The sequence below is a fragment of the Bombyx mandarina genome, chromosome 26, assembly GCF_030267445.1.
Source record: "Bombyx mandarina strain Sakado chromosome 26, ASM3026744v2".
In the NCBI taxonomy this organism is placed as follows: Eukaryota; Metazoa; Arthropoda; class Insecta; order Lepidoptera; family Bombycidae; genus Bombyx; species Bombyx mandarina.
In genome coordinates this window covers 102,457-126,050 of record NC_143232.1, presented here as the reverse complement: position 1 = coordinate 126,050, position 23,594 = coordinate 102,457, and the positions used below count along the sequence as shown (strand labels likewise).

Below are 23,594 nucleotides of genomic sequence, written 5' to 3'. Positions count from 1 at the left end.
TTTCTCTGGTCTTTGTAAATAGAAATTAAAAGGGAAGCTATTTTATTTTATCTTATCTTTGCGGGACTGAATAGAAAAAAGGTACATTATCTACAAATTATCTACAAATTTCATATATGGATTTCTAGATGGATCCGTGCAGCTTTATCTCGTATTTGCCTTGGAGAATGTTGGCTCCGTCCTGGTGTTGGCAAGATTCGAAATCAAGCCCAGTTCCTATTTCCAAAATTAAGTCAGATAGTGAAAGAGACAAATGAAATTCAACTCATTGTGGAAGCATTAGAGAGTAACCTGCCTCGGCTCCTAAATGCCTTGGGTGAATATACTTCAGATGAAGAGATTTCAGGTATGTAACACCTCATAACATTGAATTATTAAGTTAAGTTGTACTTTAATGAGATTTTAAAATATAAACGCTCCGTTGGCTAATTCCATTTTTCTATTCATAAAAAACTTTTTTTTATTGCTTAAGTACATGATCTCTTGGCCCACCTGGTGTTAAGTGGGTGTTAAGTGGTTACCGGAGCCCATATTAGACAACGTAAATGCCGCCACCCACCCCAGACATGAGTTCTAAGGTCTCAGTTTTTACAGAACAATGGCTGCCCCACCCTTCAAACCGAAACGCATTATTGCTTCACGGCCGAAATTGGCAGGGTGGTGGTCCTTACCAAGTAATTACCAGTATATTGATTTTTATTACATAATGTTATTCCTTCACCATGGAGGTCAGTTGTGATGATTTTTAAGTATGGATTTCATTCGAAACCTGCATGTGGGATTTTAACACTGCTGCATCACTTTATACAAATGACTCGTGCATCATCCTTTAGGCCACAATGTCCTCAATTTTAATCAACAATAAAATATTCCTGAAAATAACCCCTTTTATCCATTATAATTAAAAGTAAATATTTTTAACTAGGATTTTTTAATTATATTTGGATGCCAATGCTTTTCATTAAAAAGTATTCAACATACGGTTGTTACATAATTACACCTGATATTTCGCCCTTATTTCTTTGTCATGTTTATGGAGAATGGTAACACAGGTGGTCTGTGATACTATATAAAAACACTATTAAGTTGTGGCAATATGGTAGAAAACCATGTTAAAATTGTATATTTGTAATTTTCTAGAACTGTCAAAAGCAATTCTATTGCACATAGAAACAACTGAAGCGTCTGTGAGGAGAGGCATAGCGACATGCATAGCGCACATGTGCTCACACAGAGAAGCCTTGCTTACTAATGTCCTGCAGAAAGTGTTTGGTAAGCTACTTTAAGCTTATAGTATATGTAGTTACCGCCTGTTTAGTGTTGTAATGTTTACCGGAAACTATACAAATGAGGGAATTCCATGACAACGTCGCCTTCGTCGATGACTGCGTCGGTCGGCGTCATTTTCGCTGTGTAGATTGCGGTAACCAATTTTAACTCTGCCGGCTTCAATCCTGGGCCAAAAGTACAAGAAGTTTTGTAGTGGGTGGCCTAAACCAGATAAGTAGTAGGAGATTCTGGCCTCGGCCTAAAATAAAAGAGTTGACATAAGAAGGATCTATGTTCTAATTAAATTTAGCTAATAATGATGTTTGGTTGACATTATCTTAACAAATTGTAGCCTCTTTATTCACACTCGGTCATTTAGACACAAACTACATTTCTCAACAATACTAGAGATGCGTTCCAGATAAACAGCAAACAAATCTGTTGGGTATTCGATTTTTTATCCAATGAAGGAATTGAACCCTCAATGTCAGCCCAGTAGCCGGGGGCGTTAGCTACTATGCCACCAAGTCATTGAAAATTGTACAAGTCAATAGGAATTAGTTAAGATTGAAAACCAAGTGGGTAGTTAGTAGTATTAAATTATGATAGTAACCTGTTTGTATCCAAAGTGATTTATCAAATGTTGCCAATGACTAGTTATATATGTGTTATATAACTGGTTTCATTTCTCCATTTCCCCCTGGTAATGAAGTAATTTTTATTAGCTACTAGCTAACTACTTTTACTGGTGGTAGGACCTCTTGTGAGTCCGCGCGGGTAGGTACCACCGCCCTGCCTATTTCTGCCGTGAAGCAGTAATGCGTTTCGGTTTGAAGGGTGGGGCAGCCGTTGTAACTATACTGAGATCTTAGAACTTATATCTCAAGGTGGGTGGCGCATTTATGTCGTAGATGTCCATGGGCTCCAGTAACCACTTAACATCAGGTGGGCTGTGAGCTCGTCCACCCAACTAAGCAATAAAAAAAAAAAAAAAAAAAAAATAAATAACTCAGCAGACTTCGTAGTGCCTCAATCGAAAAATAAAAGACCTAAACTTTTGTATAAAATAAACTTAAAACAAACAAAAGGAATTCGTCCGCCGCCGTTTGACACATCAAAGGGAAAACAAAATTGTTGTTTTTATTTAATTCCAAGCATTTTCATATTTATCTACCATTTAAACCTTCTCTGGACTTCCACAAATAATTCAAGACCAAAATTAGCCAAGTCGGTCCAGCCGTTCTCGAGTTTTAGCGAGACTAACGATCAGCAATTCGTTTTTATATATACAGATTGATTCAGAATTTGCAAACCTTCACATCTCCATTCTGGATAGTAACTAGCCATTCGCATTTCAGAAAAACTGTGGCCCATCTCTCGCGAGAGTCCAGTGGTTTTGGGCTGGTTTAGCGTCATCAAAGTCGTTTTTCAGATAAACGAATTCAAGAAATTTGCCGAAAGCGATCTTTTCAACGTGCATGATTACATGGAGGTAATTGTATGCTTATATAGTTAACCTTTTTGGCAGTTTTACGTTGGTAACCTAAAAGCCGGGCAAATATCTTAAACCGTCGTGAGGAGATAGCACATTTGGTTTGCATTAAATTTACTCTACTGATGATTGCACTTGTATTAATCCAATATTCTTGGGTTTTCCACTTTTGCAGAAACGGTATTCCAAGAAGCTAATCAATGCATAAAATATGTAAATATTTTAATTTTACTTCTTTCCGAATGAAAAAATGTGTTCGATACGCTAATTCTAAGATGCAGAGCACAGAACTTGTCCTAGAAGAATCTGCAGCAATTGCTACAATTACTGTAGAAACATAATAATATAGTTGTTTATACATGCTTTTTTTACTGGTGGTAAAAAAAGGCCACCTGGCGTTAAATGGTTACCGGAGCCCATAGACATCTATAACGTAAATACGCCACCCACCTTAAGATATAAGTTCTAAGGTCTCAGTACAGTTACAACGGCTGCCCCTCCCTTCGAACCGAAACGAAATACTGCTTCACGGCAGAAATAGGCGGGGTGGGGGTACCTACCCGCGCGGACTCACAAGAGGTCCTACCACCAGTCAAAACTCTACTCTGTTTAACAACGTCTAACATCGCAGATAACGTACTAATAATATTTGTTTCAAACACAAAACAGCTGTACAATCTATGCGTGAACTACGTAGATCAGTCAACGGACCACAACATCCAGAACTGCGTGATGGAATGCCTTACCGTTATACTGTCCAAAGCGGCCGGAGCGTACAGGACGGCCGTGCTGGAGAAACACCCCGCTCGGGTTGTATTGGAGGAGAGGAATTTAAATAAAGGACACAGGAGGAATATTAGTGAGTACACAAGCTTGGTTCTTTATTATTATTTATTTTTTTATTGCTTAGATGGGTGGACGAGCTCACAGCCCACCTGATGTTCAGTGGTTACTGGAATCCATAGACATGTACAACGTAAATGTGCCACCCACCTTGAGATATAAATTCTAAGGTCTCAGTATAGTTACAACAGCTGCCCCAACCTTCAGACCGAAACGCATTACTGCTTCACGGCAGAGCCCCCCCACTCATAAAAAAGCCTAAGTTACTCCTTATATAATCAGCTACCTATCAGTGAAAGTCCCATCAAAATCGGTCCAGCCGTTCCAGAGATTAGCCAGAACAAACAGACTGACAGACAAAAATTGTAAAAAATGTGATTTTGGTGTATGTACAGTATATATATTCATATGCATGTAGTAAAAAGCGGCTATTTCAATATTACAAATAGACACACCAATTTTATTTATATGTATAGATTTTCAGGACTTTAAAAACTGTGTCATCCAGACATCGTTCCCAACTGGTTTGAACTCTAACGCGCAGTGGTATTGTTGTGCACAGGTTCGTCGAGTGTCATATCCTCAAGGTACGCGCCGAGTCCGGCCTCCGAGCAGAGAGATAATCTAGAGCTTTCGTTTACTGGAGCTTTGCAACTTGGAAGTCTATTGCAGTTGAACACGCCGAGCTTGAGCGTCGAAGATCTGACCATACAGGTGATTTATGGGCTTTTAATAACTACTAGAGGTCCCGCAGTAGTCGAAATTCGACTATAATTAATTGGAATTGTAAGTTTTTACACTATTATGATTGTATTTTATACTTATATAATCACAAATTTCGCCAAGACTATATTATAAAAAATATTAACAAAGACAAACCATATTCTATTCTCAATTTGACAACAGACGTCAAGTTTGACAATAAATAGTATGCATGCGTGTGTGCGTCAAATACATGGTATGTAGTGTGTGTAATGTTTTCTTTATTGATTTAATGTATCTTTTATGCATTATTTAAAAAAAATATTAGCATTGTGCACTTCTCTATATTCTCTATAAGTGTGCAAACTTTCATACTCCTCCGTCCGCGCAATTTTCGTAAAAAGGGAGACAAAGTTTTTGCTTCACGTATTAATATATAGATAATTTACGAATTCATTTGTATTGGAAGCCCGCGGTGGTGGGTATCACTGTCTTGCTTCTCTGCCGCGAACCAGTCGTGCGTTCCAGTTTGAAGGGTGGGGCAGCCGTGAGCTTCGACCTTATCTGGTGGCGGCGTCCAGGTTGTACTGTTTATGGGCTCTGGTGACCGCTTTAAACCATTAAACGCTTATTTTTTTCCTACCTATGCTGATAGCCTTGAGAGGCTATTTCAGCTTCACCCTAACGTTAGTAGGTGAGCTCACGGAGCTCAAACCGGAGTGTTGCTAACACTGGCCCTAGCAAGAGCCGTGCTTCGCAGAATCTACCACCGGATCGGAAACACGACCCACTGAGAAGATCCGGCGAAAAACTCAGTGGGCTGTGTCTATGGGGTAATTCGCTCGTCCAGCACTTCGTCGCAAGCGACGGGTTCGACTAAGACGGCGACCGGTGATCGATCGACCATTTTCGTAATAAGAGCTTGTATCTTTGGTGGGGGGTATGGTAGTAATCCACAAAGATACATTCACATTGGGGTTATTTGTTTAGGCAAAATTATATCCTTCTAAGTATCTAATTTAAGTAGCTCTCTATGGATTGGTCCGAAGAAAAGTCTTATTTTGGATTAATGTCGAAATTTCGATCTTACGCTTGCGGCATTTGAGGTTGAATTTGTCTGAACCGGTTTTAATGAGCTATGAGATGGGGGTCTCGAAACGGTAGTGATATCCACGTGGAGTGTTGACGTCACCATATTAACGAGGTCCCCGCGTCTCTGCGCAGACTCCGGAGTCGCCGGCGAGCGAGGGGGAGGCGCCGCCGCCCGACTCGGAGCTCCTCTCCAGAGACTTGTCGGAGAAACTTAAGGAGTTCGAAGAAACCGACAGCACCGATACTGACCTGGAGAAATGTTCCCAAGACGCCGGGTTCAAGGTTAGATTTGTTTGATTTAATTTTAATTTTAATATTATGATAACAGCCGTCTGGTGTAGTGGTAAGTGACATTGTCACTACACAAGGGGGTCGCGGGTTCGAATCCCGCCAAGGGCAGATATTTGTATGATAAATATAAAATGCATTTTCCAGGGTAATGGATGTATATTAAATATATGTGTGTGCATAATAAAAATCTTACATTTATTTCCGTTATCTGGTACCTGTAACACAAGTTCTTTACGAACTTAGCACGGGGCCAGTTAACGTGGCGTGATTGTTTAAAAAAAATAATTGACTAGCCGTACTCGCCCGCTTCGCTGGGCATTTAAAATTGACATTATTATTTATTGTCATTATTATTAGGGAGTCCAACACTCATATAAATATTAGCCTATCCATTAAGTACATGTATTTTCTACATGGATACCAAGTTTCAAGGTAATCGGATGCACGGTTCGGTAGTTATAACGGAACATCCGTAAAAACCACTATAGATTTATATATTAGTATGATTAGTATAGATAATACAAAGAGTGTCACGACCTATCTTTTTGTTTTTTGCCTCTTTGGAACCTTAGTGCGAGTTTTTTAACGTTCCCGATAGCGTAAAAGTTAACTCAAATTTTTGTGGAGTTGAAACAGCGCCCCTAGCGGCAAACGTAGGGAAGCTGGTCCGATGCAGCTGCTCTGTGCCGATCGAGAAGTTAAAATACCCGCATGAAGCCCACCGATGGTCATACGCGGGCTATTACCGACACATTTTTACTGGTGGTAGGACCTCTTGTGAGTCCGCACGGGTAGGTACCACCGCCCCGCCTATTTCTGTCGTGAAGCAGTAATGCGTTTCGGTTTGAAGGGTGGGGCAGCCGTTGTGACAATACTGAAACCTTAGAACTATAACTCAAGGTGTGTGGCGCATTTTCGTTGTAGATGTCTATGGGCTCCAGTAACCACTTAACACCAGGTGGGCTGTGAGCTCGTCCACACATCTAAGCAATAAAAAAAAAGCATTAAAAAACTAAGCCAATCGCGTTTGTGTATTCTAGTAAAGGGGCTACCAATGAAAAGCAAATCGTGGGGTGAAAGGCCATTTGTTGTAAGCGACATTTCGCTTAACACGCGACATTTTTTATCTTTGTAATTAAATGTGCGTTTTATTTGGTATTAGCATCAACAGTTCGATGTTATTAATTGCACTTTAATTGAGTTTACTCTTTTTAAATGAAGAGTAAAGTTGCAAAAATGTCGCTTAAATAAATATATAGGAAATAGCCTTTTGCCGTTCGATAATATAATAAGTATGTTTACAAATTGAAAAGTCGAGTTTTATTTGCAGATAAACATAGGATCTGTAGCCGATGATGATGTCCCGCTAAAGTATTGTGTGAGGTTGCTGGCTTCGAAGTTTTTGTTGGCTGGCAACAAAGGAGACCTCATTCCTGATCGGTAAGCTCATTGCGATCGGCTCGTAGCGCCCCGCGTGCGTGTCCCACCCACTTTGAGACATGAGGTATTTGTCTACAGTGTTGTGTAACAGCTGCCTCGAAACCGAAACGCAGGACCCCTTCGCAGCAGAAATAAGCTGGGTTTGGGTTCATCCAACCTCAGTAAATGGCAGTAGGCGACCTCACTAATTCAACAAGACAACCATAGTTCAACTAATAATAAATAATAACCTTTTTTTTAATACGCCCTAATTAGCTTCATACGTATGATGTTTTTCCCGAGCAGGCAGACGAGCATACGGCCCACGGTAAGTGGTAAGAAGGTAAGTGGTCACCGTCGTTCATGGACGTGAGCAATGTCAGGAGCAGAGCCAAGCCGCTGCCTACCGCTTAATACTCGTTAGTATGTTAGTATGTAACGGAAATTTTGATTATGATTTTGACCCCCCTTTACGTCGGATTGACTCGAAATTTGGCATACTTATCAAGAACTAATGACAATTCATTTTAATTCAATATTTACAGTTAGACCAACTGGTCTACTATCTACTACTATCCAGGATAACTATCCTCGCTAAGATGACAATCAGGAATAGCGATTTTTTGTCGGGACTAGCTCCTAATTTTAACAGCTCTCCCACAATACTAACAAAGCCTAATTCAATCGGTTTTATACAATAAATTTATTTTCCATATTTTTGTTGGATTTTCTAAAAAAGCCTTTTTTTTTTTTTGTGATTCCATTTTCCCAATCGACATAATGATAATTCGAGTTTCGATCGTAATCGATATACTGATAATTTGTCAACGTCCCGTAACGCGGCAGGTCTGTGCGGGTCTCGTTGAAGGCGTCCGCGCTTAACTGCATATCGGAAGTAGTGCAGGTGTACCCTCAAGCGATGACCTTGTATTTGGACAAAGATGCTGACGCGAAAATCCATAATATATCCGGTAAGAGGCACGATTGGTATTGCATAATAGTTATTTTCTCCTACCTACGCCGAAAGTTCGGTTTTCCTCCCGCTGTACAGGGAAGAAAGTTTAACTTTTCCTCCCTGGGTACAAGTGCGCATGCGCGTTAGTGTGTACGTCTGCTCTCACGCACTTAATATTCTCCGCCATTGTTGTGCTCGGGTAATTTGCAATATTGTGTTTAGTATAAAAGTGAAATAAACAAAAGTCAATAAAATTTAATAGTGAAGTATTAAAAAATATGAGTTCATCAGACAGTTCTTATTCAATTAGTAGTATTTTATTTAAAAAATAAAAAACAGTCAAATTGCTTTTTAATAAGTATGGGGGGGGGGTTCTCCGCCTACCCCTTCCCCTACCCCGCACCAGGGCTTCGCCCCTGGACCCCGGCTCGGTACTCCACGAACTTTCGGCCTGGTAGGAGAAAAAGCAGTATGTGCACAATGTACTATTTTTGAGATATTATATCGTGGTTATCAAACCAAAATCTGCTATGTGCAAAAACTATATTTTGAATTAACGAGTAAAAACATTTTCGTATAAAATTTTATATGAAATTGAATTTTTAAGAACTATTTTTTTTATACGGTAGATAGGGCTGTGAACTATATGATAAGGTCAAAAAGTGAGAATATCAAAAAGTTCACATAGCAGATTTTGGTTAGACAACGACGATATATTTTTTTATGGTGAAATACTCTCTTAAGAGTAACATCAAACATTTTTGGTGGTTAGCACTGAGGATATCGCGACGAAAGTATCGCCGCCTCTTAAAATACAAACACGTACAAGAATTTATAACACTAGTATAATAGTATACGTGGCTTTTTTTATGAGGTACGCAATAAAAATATTCCCTGACTTTTATGGTATCTTATGTACTATAGTACTTTTTTGTTGTTTAATTTTGTATTATTGACTAATCGAAATGTTTTAGGGTCATCAGAGGGCACAGACTCGAACCAAGATAACATAAATGAGTACATATTAGAGAGAAACGTCTGTTACCAAGACTCCCTAACGGATTCGTTAAGCCAAGAGCTGAATAGGAGCATCGAAGGTCACTCGATTTGCAAAAAAGACATAAAGTCCCTCGAAAAAAGCACAGATAGCGGCGAGAAAAGCTCCAAGGACGCACCCAGCATCGACAGTAAGCTCAAAACGGACTTAATGGGAAGCGCCATGACCGATAGCACCAATCCCAACATGACCATCAGTAACTTCACCACAAACTCCAACATGACCACGAGCAACGACCAGACCAGCGGATACCCCATGTCCAGCAGCGGGGACGTGCTGTCCTCGAGCATCGATTTGGACATGAAATTCGATCATTTTGGCGAATCGACAACCAACCTGGATAATCTCAAGGATTTGGAACGCAAAACTGACAGGACGAAAAGAGCCTTGAAAAGGACCGATGAAGTACAAAGCGCTGATATGGAGGGCTTGGTCGACAGCAAAGACGAGAAAGACTTTGAGTTTCAGCATTTATCCGATATTTTTCTGCTGATGGAAGGTCACTGCGACCCGCAGATCAGGGGTCTGGTCAGGGTCTGCATTGGGAACTACTTGGCAGCCGCTCTGAATGCCTCCCACGGCGATTATAACAGATGGAGAAACTTTAACTCGTTGCCTAAAGCCGTCGGAGACTGCATGAGAGCTGGAGACCTGGTAGAGATCATATTGAAGGTATGTTGGAACAAATGTTTGTCTATTGTCAAAGACTAATAAACTTCTGTAATCACAGATTCCGCCAAGACTACACTATAGACAAGATGTTCTTATACATATAAACCTTTCTCTTCAATCATTCTATCTGTTAAAAAAAACCGCATCAAAATCAGTTGCGTAGTTTTAAAGATTTAAGCATACATAGGGATATAGGGACAGAGAAAGCGACTTTGTTTTATACTATGTAGTGATATTGTTTCCGTTGTTAGCGTAGCACTTATTGTATTGTCTTTCAGGGTCTAAGGGATGAAATACATTCAACAGTGAACCACAGCTTGTCAGCACTGACCGGCCTGGCCGTGGCCCTCTCGGCCAGCTCCGACTGGTCCCTGCTCGTGGACGCGCTGACCTCGTTGGTGCACGTGGAGACCAACACGTATTGGCTGTGCAGGGTCAATCTCTGTAAGCTCTACGAAAGGATACCGTATAAGAGGTAAGTTAGTGGAGGAGCAGCCGTGATGATGGTCGTCTCCGTTACTGGTGGTAGGACCTCTTGTGAGTCCGCGCGGGTAGGTACCCTGCCTATTTCTGCCGTGAAGCAGTAATGCGTTTCGGCTTGAAGGGTGGGGCAGCCGTTGTAACTATACTGAGACCTTACAATTTATATCTCAAGGTACGTATATTGAAATTTATTTAAAATATAATAAATTTTGATGCAAAACCGGCCCCTTCATAGTTTCATCCATAGATAACAAATAGCTTTGTAAACATTATTTTTGCGCGGATTGTTTTTTTGCTTACTCAAATTCAAACTTATGAAAATTCAAACCTAATTCCGTCCATTCTAACTATGATAAGCTTAGGCCACTTTTGCGCTGTCGACCTGAATTAATAACATCTCTACAACAGCATTTCTTTCGCAATTATTCACATTTTATGATTGGTTAAAATATTTTATACTGACTTTTTAAATTCCGTTCCACCCGGGTAAAGTCCAACCATTTGAGAGATGTTTTTTTTTTCTAGATTATTCACGCTGTATCCGGGGTATCGCGCTAGAAGTCGAATGATAATGAACACGTTGATTGGTCTGCTCCGCGACCCGGATCAGAAGGTCAGAAGTGCCGCAGCGCACGCCATAGCGAAGTGAGTTTTAATCGATTTTATTAATGTATATTTGACTAGCTTTTGCCCGCGACTCCGTCCGCGTGGAATAGTTACTTTGGCATAACGCTAAATTTAACCCGCCTCTTCATTTACGCAGTGGAAACTCTCAAAAAGGATTAAAACCCCGATTTTGAAACATTCTTTATTTGTGCTCCGCTTGCATTGGTCTTAGCGTGATACCTATAGCCTTCCTCGATAAATGGGCTATCTAACATTGAAATAATTTTTCAAATCGGTCCAGTAGTTCATGAGATTAGCGCGTTCAAACAAACTCTTCAGCTTTATAATATTAGTATAGAGATGATGTATGATTTATTAATAATTTATTGGAAAACTTAATCGTAAAGTTGTATCAATTGTCTCAGCTTAGTGAGATAGTGAAGTAGCTTCTGAGCAAATTTTTCGTGACTTTAAACGATTAAAAAAAAATGGTTCGCGTGCAACTTGGTGCACGTTAAAGAAGTGAAACTTCTTTTGCGGTGTGTGTGTAGTATTGTGGTTTTCTTTATTTTTCATCTTTCAATCAAATTTTTATCGTAACAAGGAATGCTGTCTATAACGACCTAGCTCTTTTTATCGTTTCCCTCTCTCCACGGTCGAGTGGTTCGCAAGACGTGCTGTCTATTGTCTCACTCTCGCTCCTCCTAAATTGTATCTTTTCTCTCTAGCCGTAACGAATCTGTCGCGAGTTAAATTTTACTTTCAACGAACATAAAGAAGTTTAACTTCTAATTCGCATTGAACAATACAGTGCACGTAACTCTCGCCTCGCCTGATTTGTTATCGCGTTGTCCACAGCGTTATACCAACGATATACCCGCGGAGGAGACACACGCCGGCAACAATGGTAACTGAGTTAGCTAAGGAGTTAACGGACGAGGTGTCGTTGGATAGAGCGACGCTGTCTTTACAAATAGTACGCGAAATATACTTCTATCACGACCTCCCTCGGCAATTGACCGAAGGGAACAGAACGGACGGTGACACCCTCAAGATTGTTGTCGGAGACTTAATGGGTAGACTGATGGCCAGCAGCTGTAAACATTATTCGGTAAGCGACCTAAATAACGTATGCCTTAAGATTCATTTTCAAATGTCCTTTTTTATAATATAACTAGCTGTGCCCGTCCGCTTTGCTGGCCATTTAAAATTAACATTGTTATTTCTCACCCCCACAAAGATTCTCATCATTAACGCCCCCGCAACTGGTGTAGGGAGTCCAACACTCATATAAATATTAGCCTATCCATTAAGTACATATATTTTCTACATGGATACCAAGTTTCAAGTCAATCGGATGCATCGTTCAGCAGTTATAACGGAACATCCGTAAAAACCACTGCAGATTTATATATTAGTATAGATAATAATTATTATAATACTGTAACGCGCTGGGGTTCGGGATAAATAAAATTCTACCGAATTACAAGTTAACACCGTATTAGCACAAAAAATTTCACTTAAATCACAAACACTTTACAATTCTCAATTCGACCGTGCCATCTCTGCAACGCTTTTATAGTCGAGACGAAACCCTTAGAATGGTCTAGAACATTCCACAAAATTTTAGTATTGTGTGTTTCCGCTATCTGATAATAGATAGCGTTGTACCTCTCGAGCGTTCTAGATACTAATAGAACCTTTGATATTCGTTCGACTATTCGTCGATAGGTGGCGTTACTCTTACCGGCGTAACAATACGCTATTTGAACGTGATCTTGAGACATAATAAAAGAAAGCTATACGATTGTTTCATACCTTTAAAAAGAGTTCTTAAACAGTAAATATTAATCATTATACGAAAGTACTCAATTGAGGTGTATATTGATGTCTGAAATGTAGAAGCACATGAAATATTAGTGCATTAAATGAATGTAAACGTCATGAGGTTTGTCTGTTTATTCGCGTTCAAGATTATGATGATACGGATCCAATTTTCAAGACATGGCCCGGAATAATTTAATGTTAAACAAAAGAAAATAAATTGTGCCTAAATACACGGTTCCAATGAATTTTTCACTTGATAATTTATCGTTTTGGGATTTGTATGAACATTTCATATTTTACTTCTCCAATCTGAGTGTTTCTATTCCGTTATGGGCGCTGGAAACATGTACATATATAGTATACAAAATATCTTGTACAAAGCTCCTCTTTAGCTAGGTCAGTTTTTAAAAACTGACCTAGCCAGTTTTTTTTTGCTAAGGTGTGAGGACGAAGTTACGACCTACCTACCTAGTATTAAGTTATTACCGGAGCCCATAGACATCTACAATGTAAATGCCGTCACGCACCCTGAGACATGAGTTCTAAGGTCTCACTTTTAACAGTACAGCGGCTGCCCCGCCCTTCAAACCGAAGCTCATTACTGCTTCACGGCAGAAATAGGCAAGGTGATGGTATCTACCCGTGTGGACTCACAGACGTCCTTCCGCCAGTAAAAAACACTTTATTGCATATCGTCATATGTGTTCCGCAGCAAGGTTTACTGGAGGCGCTACAAGCGATACTGACCAAGTGGACTCCTTGGAAACACATCGACGCCTACTCCGGCCAAGGGATCCTGGGCTACTGTCTAGATAACCTGGACTATTGCAACACGAACGTCTCTGTGAGGACCCTGCTTCTGGACCTGTGCCGTTTGATTTATCCAGGTATCCATCGAGATTCGTAGCATTCATTATTGAGTGGCTCTTTAATGTCAACTAGTGGTCGCCCGGTAGTCGAAATTCGACTATAATTTTTAAATTATAAGTTTAAACATTAATAAGGGTCTATTGTCAAAGACGACAAATTTCGCCGAGGTTACACTATAGATAAATAATATTGAAGACAAACAATATTAATCTATTCTCAATTTAACTACAGACTTTAGCAATAAACAAAAGAGGATATATGCGTGCGCGTATCAAATACAAATGGTAGTGTCTGTAATGTTTTATTTATTGATTTAATATACATATTATGCACAATTAAAAAAAAAAATTAGCATTCTGCACTCCTTCTCTATATTCTCTATAAGTGTAGGAAATTTCATACTCCTCCGTCCGCGCAATTTTCGTAAAAAGTGGTACAAAGTTGATGCTTCATGTATTAATAGATATTGTTTTATATGGGATACATTGCCGAGAATTATTCTGTGGGCATGTCGATGCAAAAACATTTCAGTTTGATTGATAAGTAGAATTTTTTTTTTATTACATGCATTGTAAGTGTCTATTTCCTTACGTATAATAGTTAGTACTCCTTCTAGTTCAATATATACTGATAACTTTTGCATATGCCAGAGAAGGTTTTTACGCAAATACTGTACTAGGATTTTTACTGGTGGTAGGACCTCTTGTGAGTCCGCGCGGGTAGGTACCACCGCCCTGCTATTTCTGCCGTGAAGCAGTAATGCGTTTCGGTTTGAAGGGTGGGGCAGCCGTTGTAACTATACTGAGATCTTAGAACTTATATCTCAAGGTGGGTGGCGCATTTACGTTGTAGATGTCCATGGGCTCCAGTAACCACTTAACACCAGGTGGGCTGTGAGCTCGTCCACCCATCTAAGCAATAAAAAAAATATGTTATTTACAGTTGAGGTGCACAGCATAATGCGCAAAAGAACTCCCAGTAGAGATATATTTGAACGCGATTCGACTAGTAAAGGGAAGTGGCAACACCTTGACGGTGACAGGGTTGCCAGCTTAGCAGAGAAATTTCTCCAAGTAACATTGAAAATGCTGAATGTATTGGTTCATCTGATTGAGGAAGTTAATCCCAATGTACATTTGAATAAGGGTGGGATTGCCCTTCCCGGGAGTCCGGTTCGAAGGAAAACTCAAGGTATTTTAAATTAGAACCGAATTGTTGTTAATTCGAGGGTTTCAAAGTTTGTTTGCGATGAACCCTAATTATTTTTATGTAGCCTCATAAACTGGTTCTTATAATATCAGCTATGGAAGGTCCAGTTAAAATTGGCTCAGTCGTTTCTGAGATTAGTTGGAAAAGTTTTTTATTAGAAAAAAAGTGGTTATCATATAAGATAATACTTTTCAAATGCTTTTAGTTAAATGCAATATTACAAACAGCCACTTCAGTATTATTTATTTGTATAGATTCTATTCAAACTCGGAAAAATTCGACGGCGAGTGAAAGCTTAGATGAAAAAGCCTCTCTAAAACGAAAGCCTTTAATGCTGGCAACGAGCTTGAGAGCGAACTTTGTGGGTCACTTTTATAATGAACCATTCTATATGAAATTCTACGAGGGCTTAAGAGCAGCTTATTCGAATCATAAGGTAATCTTTTTTTTTTCTCTAAGATACGTAAGCTCATATTTTAAATTTATGAATAATATAATTAATCAACATATAGTTGGTGTATGGGGCAAAAAAGGTATTTTTGAAGCGGCTTACCGAAAAAAAAAACAACCATTCTAAAACAGTAATTGGATTATCACAATAACATATGTTTTAAATCCTATTCAATATAGTTAAAGATCCCTTTATACACTACGTTTCACAAAATCGATTATCGATAAAAAAAATATTTACAGTAGCCCATCCCTACTAGCGCAGAACACTAAAAAAAACATGACGGAATTTTGATTTCAGATAAATCTCGACCCTAAATCGAGCATATTCCACACGTTTCTATCGACCACTCTGGACTGCCTCGCCGTGCAACTGGAACTGTCCACCGAGAAGGAGTTCGGCTCTGTCACAGAAGAGATCCTGTACTACCTCAAGGCAATAATGCCCTTATGCGCTGACAATACGGTCTATTGTGTGACGCAACTGTTGAAATGTTTATTCGGGACGAACATGGTGGCGCAGTACGACGATTACATGAGCATCAGCGACAAGAATGAGGGCAGTCAGCGGACCAGCTTCTGTGAGGACGTGTGGACTCGAGCAGACCACGGGTCCAGGAGGAGCAGCGTGGGGTCAAATGCGAGTCAGAAGCTGTGTCTGGACGTCAAGAACCCCAGGATGGCGGCGGAGAGGCAACTGTTGATCGCGCTGGAGAATTTCGCCAAGAACAAATCTGATAGGAAATGGAGTACCAATAAGGAGGAGCTGGAGAGATATATTAAGTTATTTGAACCGGTTGTCATACAGTCTTTGAAGGTATGTTATTATATTGACGTCGTTGGTATGGCAATATTTTTTTTCTAACTAAGCTGATAGCCTTGAGAGGCTATTTCAGCGTAACCTTAACTAGTAGGTGAGCTCACGGGGCTCAAACCGGAGTGATGCTAACACTGACCTTAGCAAGACGGTATGGCAATGTCGATTGACTTTAATTACAGTACAGTAGTCGGCGTTCACTATGTAGATATCTATGGGCTCCGGACCACTTAACACCAGGTAGGCCGTGAGCTCGTCCACCCATCTAAGCAAGAAAAAAATATTAAAAAAACCCGGGTTAGGTTCATTGTTCGTGAGTATATTCGAACTTAGAGCCGGTGAAAATCGAAATTTTTCTTATCTTAATATTACCACTGTCTTGTCTATTCCTTAAGCGGGGTACCGTTTGTAGAGGTAGGGGTCTGTATTCTCATTGTAGCTCACAAGTAGATATCTGGCCACTTATAGCCACTTGTGGCCAGATATTCAGATCAGCCACTTGTGGCCAGATATCGCCTTTTCGTATTAAAAGTGTACAATTCCCAAAAATATTCGAAATCGAGTTAATATGCGTAAACATTTGGTATCACCAGTATTAATAACTCATAAATACTGTCAAAAGAGCGTAGTTTAGTTTTTTTTTTTTTTTACTTTACCTATGTTTTGACTACTATTAACAAAATTAATACATAATTTTATCTTACTTTAAAAGACAGATAATGTAACTGGTAAAAAACTAAAAAAAACCAGTTGCAATTATGATTAATATAAAAATTTTACATGTTAAACCTTTAAAACACTCTCCTGTAAAATTAGTAAGCTTAGAGATTATACAGTTTTAATGCGAGAAGACGATATATTCTTAGGAGTCCGCGCGGGTAGGTACCACCACCCCGCCTATTTCTGCCGTGAAGCAGTAATGCGTTTCGGCTTGAAGGGTGAGGCAGCCGTTGTAGCTATACTGAGACCACCCATCAAGGCAATAAAAAAAATATGGATGAACTCTACTCCGATGGCGGGAGTTGCGATACAGGTGCGGTTGTAACAACACCTATACTGTTTGGTTACAGAGCTACACAATGCAAAACGACATTCCACTGCAACGCCAAGTGCTGAGTCTGCTGAGCCAACTGTTGACCCTGAGGGTGAACTACTGCATGCTGGACAACGACCTGATCTTCATAGGCTTCCTGATGAAACAGCTAGACCTATTCGAACAACATGAAATACCGTAAGTTTATTTACTCCAAAATTTTCGGTATTAGCTTTATGATTTATCAAAGCTTTAGGATGCTTGTCCACCTGAGTGGGGCGAGGCAGTGGACCCGAGAAACGGAGAAATATTAACCAATAAGATTGCACAAAATCTCTTTAGTGGACAGGGAGTTGTGAACTAGTTTAAAAATTCATACAAAACAGGTAAGTGGAGCGGGATAGCGGAACGGGATAGCGGAGCGGGATAGCGGAGCGGGATAGCGGAGCGGAATAGCGGAGTAGGATAGCGGAGCGGGGTAAGCGAGTGCGGGCGCGGGCTCAAAGCGCGGCCACAGTTTGAACTGACTCTTCGCGTAGGTACTAAACTCCACTCCGCATTACTTTCTCGCTCCGCTCCGGTGGGCAGGCGGGCTTAGAGGCCCGTTTTAACAATAATATGAACCCATTATAGACACTATAAATTTAAATGGCACTTTAACTAACATGCGTTTTATGTTACTATCATCAGTTTACCCTGTCACATTAATATATTTCAGTTTGAAGGGCGGCCCGCCCTTGTAATGTAAAACTGAGACTTAAAACTCGTATCTCAAGACGGGTCACGGCATTTACGTTGTTGATGGGCTCCGGTTACCACTTAACAACAGTTGGTCTATGAGCTCGTCGAAAATACAAACTCGCAACTTTGTATGATAACAAAAAAAACCTATTTATTTTGATTTCAGGAATTGTTGTAATTTGGTGAACAGCATCCTCATGTTCTTGGTGCAACTGTCGTCTTCCAAGCATCACACGAAGAAGATAATTGAAATACCGAAAGTAAGTGTTCCACTAGTGTGTGGGCAAGAGACCTCGAAATCAGAGTCAGAAGGCCGGATGTCTACGGCAACTTTGTCCTAATGTATTGTATATTTCTTGAATTGCCATTAAATTTTTAAAGTGACTATTTAATGTACCGTGATCGGTGATCTCTTTCACACATCTATTGCAGTCTGTTGTCTTTCGATTAATAATCAGTTACCATTACTTATGATCTTCTATACTAATATATAAATCTACAGTGGTTTTTACGGATGTTCCGTTATAACTACTGAACGATGCATCCGATTGACTTGAAACTTGGTATTTTTGTAGAAAATACATGTACTTAATGGATAGGCTAATATTTATATGAGTGTTGAACTCTCTACACCAGTTGCGGGGGCGTTAATGATGAGAATCTTTGTGGGGGTGAGAAATAATGTTAATTTTAAATGCCCAGCAAAGCGGACGGGTACAGCTAGTCTTTCATAAGTATATTAAATTTGATTGAATATCGAACCTGAAAGATGTAGTTTAATCAGGCTAAAGAGGAACTCGAGCAGCGGTCAGGGAACATTTTTAATTATTACCCCAAAATATTTTTGTGTAAGTTGATATTACCCCATGGCGAAGAACAAAAAAAAACGAAATCGCTTCTTTTTAGCATCTTTCATACTATAGACCCCCCCTGATAATCTTGAAAAGGAAACAATAACTAAAAAAATTACATGTGTGCAATTCACACGTGGTAGAAGTGAAACCCTCCAAAATTAAAATACAATTATCCTAAACGTCTTAAGTATATGTAAAATTTTGTCATTAGTAAATAATCGTAAGGTAGCGCCCTCTGTGAATTGATATTTTAATTTCACGTATAATCCTAAATGAAAATTCTCTACAAGAGCTTTCATACACACGTTAGTATTAAAAAATCTCACAGATGGCGCTGTATTAAATAGTATGTATATTTCTGTCTCATTCTTTGCTGGCTTCATCCTACACATTTTTGTATTTGTGTCTCTTACCTGTCGTTTTTTCCGTTGCATCCGGTTTGAAATCACAACGATTCTAAAGAAGTTTTCACTTCAAAAATTTAATTTATATATAATTTATTCAATTTATCAATGTAATACCTTGTAATACATAACGGTAATAATAGTAATATATGTAATATACAGTTGAGGAAAAAAAATCGCCCCCACAGAAAATATAAGCAAATGATAATTTCTTGTTATTTTATAATTCATATTATTAGGATATTTTTCTTGTATTATTAGACGAAAAAACTAGTTTAAGTATAGCCCCAATAAAAAAGCTTTTTTAATTTAAATAATGTTTTTCGGTTTTACCCCCCAGAATTTCATTTCACCCCATTTGGGGTAATTTACCCCGGTTCCCCGACCGCTGAACTCTAGCAATGAGGTAATAAGTCGGTGGTGTGTTCCAGTTGATTCAGTTGTGCGATGGTCTGATGGCGTCGGGGGCCCACGCGGAGTGTATCGCGGGTCTGGAGCCCGTCGCCGTCAAAGTCTTCAGTAGCATGGGAGGTGAGTACTTGACATTCAGACCTCGCATGGCATGGAAGATCACTTGTGATCGTCGACGAATACTGACGACTTTTCCCGTGTATTAGAAATCAAACTTCCCAAAATAGATATAATTTAGTACTAATATTATTAGGCGTTTCGGTTAGACGAGTGGGGCAGCCGTTTAACTATACAATTGTGAGTTAGACCTCATGTCTCAAAGTGGATGCTCAGCTTGTTCAAGTATACATGCGGAAAATAAAATTCCCGCGACCCTTAAAGCGGAAATTAGGATATGCTTTTGTTGTCAGATTGTGTTGTTCAGAAATATCTCTACCCTCCAGAGATATGGGAATAAATAATTGGCCGCTTGTCAGAGTTGTGAACAGGACCCTGAAATTGCGATACTTTAAAACAAATGTTTTTTTCTGTATGGAAACTAGCGACATCTTGTAGCGGATGCCCCTAAACTTATGTTGTTAAGGTTGAGGCATTTAATTATTGCATAATCAAACAAAGAAAATAAAAATCAATAAATCATACAAGTCTTTATTTGATAGAGACAAATTGATTAAATTTATTAATTTGTGGTTTATGAAAATTTACAAAAATCCTTCATTATAAATAAAATAATAGGTAATATGTATTTGCCATCTACAGGACTAATGAGAAACTAATCGAAACGAAGCCATCTAGTGGCAGACGCCCGTAAACATTTTTGTTGAGTGCTTGAGTTGCTTATCGATAACTAATTTATGTGTATTAATCTATGGTTGTGAACGTGGTATATACAAATTTTGTTGTTTAATCTTATACAGTAATGATGTTTGCGTTATACGTCGAAGGTGCACGTCCTTGATTTGCCGTTAGCAACGCCATCTATCGTTGAATGTTAAATGTGAGCGTCGACTGTAAATATCGATAACTTCGAATAGAGTTCGGTTTCAGGTAGCGTGTTAGGCAGAGCTCAGCAGCAAGAGGCGCAGGCGACCAGAGAAGTGCTCTTCTACATGCTGCAGAAGACCATGCATCAACAGAAGGTGTTGGTTTTAGTATAGCTATCCACGTACAGGGTGTTCCGCCATAAAACGGACCTTTAATTACAAAGATGAATGTCGCGAATTAAGGGAAATGTCGCTTAAGCCAAATATCCTTTCACTCGATAATATGAGGATTATGTAATGTGGGGATTATATAATATTATATAATTTACAAGTGCGCGCGCCAAGCCTTAGTTCGCGAACCATGAAGAACTTCTGTCAAGGCTTTAATAAGCATTAAATTACCTGGAACCGCTGCGTTCATCCACAGTGCGTTTCCAGAGATCATTTTTGCCACGTATCATCTGGCTTTGGAATGAGCTCCCCTCCACGGTGTTTCCCGAGCGCTATGACATGTCCTTCAAACGAGGTTTGTGGAGAGTATCAAGGCTTGGCTCTGTCCCTGGCATTGCTGACGCCCATGGGCGACGGTAATCACTCACCATCGGGTGGGCCGTACGCTCGTCTGCCAGCTTGGGCAATAAAAAAAACAGGAATTCCACATGACCACAACTGCTCTGTCAAGAGCAACCGGCTCTGATGAATTAATATCCAGTGAATAAATTGGGAATGCTATTTCAGGTGCTAGAGCTAGTGTCGTGCATACTGTCTCTGACGCAAGAACACCCGGAGAGCTACTATCGATACTCGGAGCTGGCCACCGACACGTTGCTCAACTTATTGTCTCAGAGGTCTGTAGAGCTGGACACATGTCTAGCAGTGTCGGCGCTAGAGAGGCTGCTAGAGACGGTGTATAAGGACGTTCTGCTGGAGCAGAGCCGGGTCGAGGTGCTACTGAAGATTCTGTTCAAAGCACCACCGGATCAGGTAGACTTTTTTTAAATTTTGATATTAAATTAACCATAAGTTTCGAGGTACTGAGACTTTAGGGCTTATATCTCAAGGTGGGTGGCGGCATTTACGTTGCGCGCTGGGATTCGGGATAAATAAAATTTCACCAAAGTACAACTACAAAACTGTATTCAACACTTAAAACACTTCACAAACACTTTTAAACACCCAACAAACACTTTAAAGCTCTCAATTCGCTTGTTCCGCTTAGCTTCAGGTGATACGTTGGCTGTTTCGCTTCGAGTAGTTCCGATTACTGGCTAGTGCGTGCCATCCCTACAACGCTTTTATAGCCGATACCTCATCCCTATATAGTTTTAGATATCTGTCAATAGATGGCGGTGTACTTCTCGAGCGTTCTAGCTGCTACTAGATTTTTCGATATTCGTTCAACTATTCGGCGATAGATGGCGTTACTCTTACCGGCGTAACAATATGATTTATATTACACTAGTATTAATGTATTAAGTACTTATTTCCTCACAGAATTTGGTATTCCGGCACAGTCTCGTCGCTCGATACGAATGCACCACCTCATCCATTAGGTCACGATTTAATCAGAATAATAATAATAATAATTATTATTTTTCAGACCACAACGCCACCGAAGCTGAAACTCCGCTATCTGTCAATAATAATGGTGCTACTAAGGAAGGTGCTGGTACTGATACCGGAGAGCGAGATACTATTATCGATCAACTACTTGAAGTCGACCTGTGTGTCGCCGCAGTCGATCTTCTTCAACGCGAAAGCGGACGTGGACCCGCTCAACGTGCTCAACGTGAACGAGAACTGCGCGAATCTGTCCCCTGACGTGGTGCTCGTAAGGTTCCTTTTCAAAACGCTGACTTACGCCGTTACGGAAGTGGAGAAGAATTACGAGCCGAATCCGAAGTACGATACTGACGAGAACAGGTTGCTGTATTCCGTGTGCGTCAATATCGTCGTGCAGGTCAAGCAGATGTTGCATTTGACTAGTAAGTGGGCGTTTTATTTAAGAGTGCGTAGGCGGCTGACTGGCCCTCATGCGTTTTTTTTATATATTTTTTATTGCTTAGATGGGTGGACTAGCTCACAGCCCACCTAGTGTTAAGTGGTTACTGGAGCCCATAGACATCTACGACGTAAATGCGCCACCCACCTAGAGATATAAGTTCTAAGTTCTCAAGTATAGTTACAACGGCTGCCCCACCCTTCAAACCGAAACGCATTACTGCTTCACGACAGAAATAGGCAGGATGGTGATACCTACCCGCGCGGACTCACAATAGGTCCTACCACCACCAGTAATTACGCAAATTATAATTTACGTTATTCCTTCACCGTGGAAGTCAATCGTGAACATTTGTTGAGTACGTATTTCAATAGAAAATTTGGTACCCGCCTGCGGGATTCGAACACCGGTGCATCGCTACACACGAATGCACCGGACGTCTTATCCTTTAGGCCACGACAACCGTACAAAAGATCGAGCTATACAATCATGGACTCTTCCAGCGGGCTGCCTGTTCCCTCTGATATCGAAGACGGCGCAGAGTCTCCTGCACAACGAGCAGAGCGGCCTCAACACGGGCCTGTACAGTCCGGACGAGAACATTCCGCTCGACACACTCAACATGATATGCCTACGAGCTGCCCACGCGCTGCCCCTGCTCACCGCGCACTGGTCGCATTTGCTCATCAGGTCAGTGATTAAAAAGAATTGCTCAAAATAAATACGCACCGGATAGCCGTGACAAAGCCATCTGAAATCTAATACCCACTGTAAGCTTCAAAATAATCCTAACCAATATGGCTGGTTTGATCAAAAGTTGGCTGTGGTTCTTAAACATGTTTCTACATGTATGGGCAAACGCGCACATTGTGTTGCATACATTTTTCATCGGAGTCATTCATTCGAAGTAAAGCGTCGCGGACTCGTCAGTTGGTTTAAGCTTATCAATAAATAATTTCTAAAGATGTCATCTTCATTATTACAACAAAAGGACACACCGTTCAATACAATGTTAGTAGTAGTTTTCGTAGACGGTAATATGAGGGTAGATAGTAATGTGAGGGTAGACGGTAAATTGAGGTGGGGTCTTCTTAAAAAGACTCATGCGAGTT

The 23,594-nt window shown here is 40.2% G+C and overlaps 1 protein-coding gene across 2 annotated transcripts in view; it reads left to right on the top strand.

Moving 5' to 3' along the window:
- htt (huntingtin) overlaps window positions 1–23,594 on the top strand; it is a 46,342-nt gene that overhangs the window by 1,024 nt on the left and 21,724 nt on the right. For both annotated transcript variants that reach the window (XM_028182007.2, XM_028182006.2), the window contains exons 4-26: window positions 129–346; window positions 1,141–1,272; window positions 2,628–2,761; window positions 3,431–3,620; window positions 4,167–4,318; window positions 5,531–5,680; window positions 7,020–7,129; window positions 7,955–8,079; window positions 9,038–9,792; window positions 10,071–10,267; window positions 10,801–10,920; window positions 11,740–11,992; window positions 13,421–13,595; window positions 14,521–14,769; window positions 15,042–15,223; window positions 15,539–16,054; window positions 17,125–17,285; window positions 17,995–18,088; window positions 19,518–19,617; window positions 20,545–20,636; window positions 21,219–21,464; window positions 22,081–22,465; window positions 22,986–23,172. In XM_028182007.2, coding sequence (XP_028037808.2) covers window positions 129–346; window positions 1,141–1,272; window positions 2,628–2,761; window positions 3,431–3,620; window positions 4,167–4,318; window positions 5,531–5,680; window positions 7,020–7,129; window positions 7,955–8,079; window positions 9,038–9,792; window positions 10,071–10,267; window positions 10,801–10,920; window positions 11,740–11,992; window positions 13,421–13,595; window positions 14,521–14,769; window positions 15,042–15,223; window positions 15,539–16,054; window positions 17,125–17,285; window positions 17,995–18,088; window positions 19,518–19,617; window positions 20,545–20,636; window positions 21,219–21,464; window positions 22,081–22,465; window positions 22,986–23,172 — 4,923 coding nt within the window. The remainder of the gene's footprint in view (window positions 1–128; window positions 347–1,140; window positions 1,273–2,627; window positions 2,762–3,430; window positions 3,621–4,166; window positions 4,319–5,530; window positions 5,681–7,019; window positions 7,130–7,954; window positions 8,080–9,037; window positions 9,793–10,070; window positions 10,268–10,800; window positions 10,921–11,739; window positions 11,993–13,420; window positions 13,596–14,520; window positions 14,770–15,041; window positions 15,224–15,538; window positions 16,055–17,124; window positions 17,286–17,994; window positions 18,089–19,517; window positions 19,618–20,544; window positions 20,637–21,218; window positions 21,465–22,080; window positions 22,466–22,985; window positions 23,173–23,594) is intronic.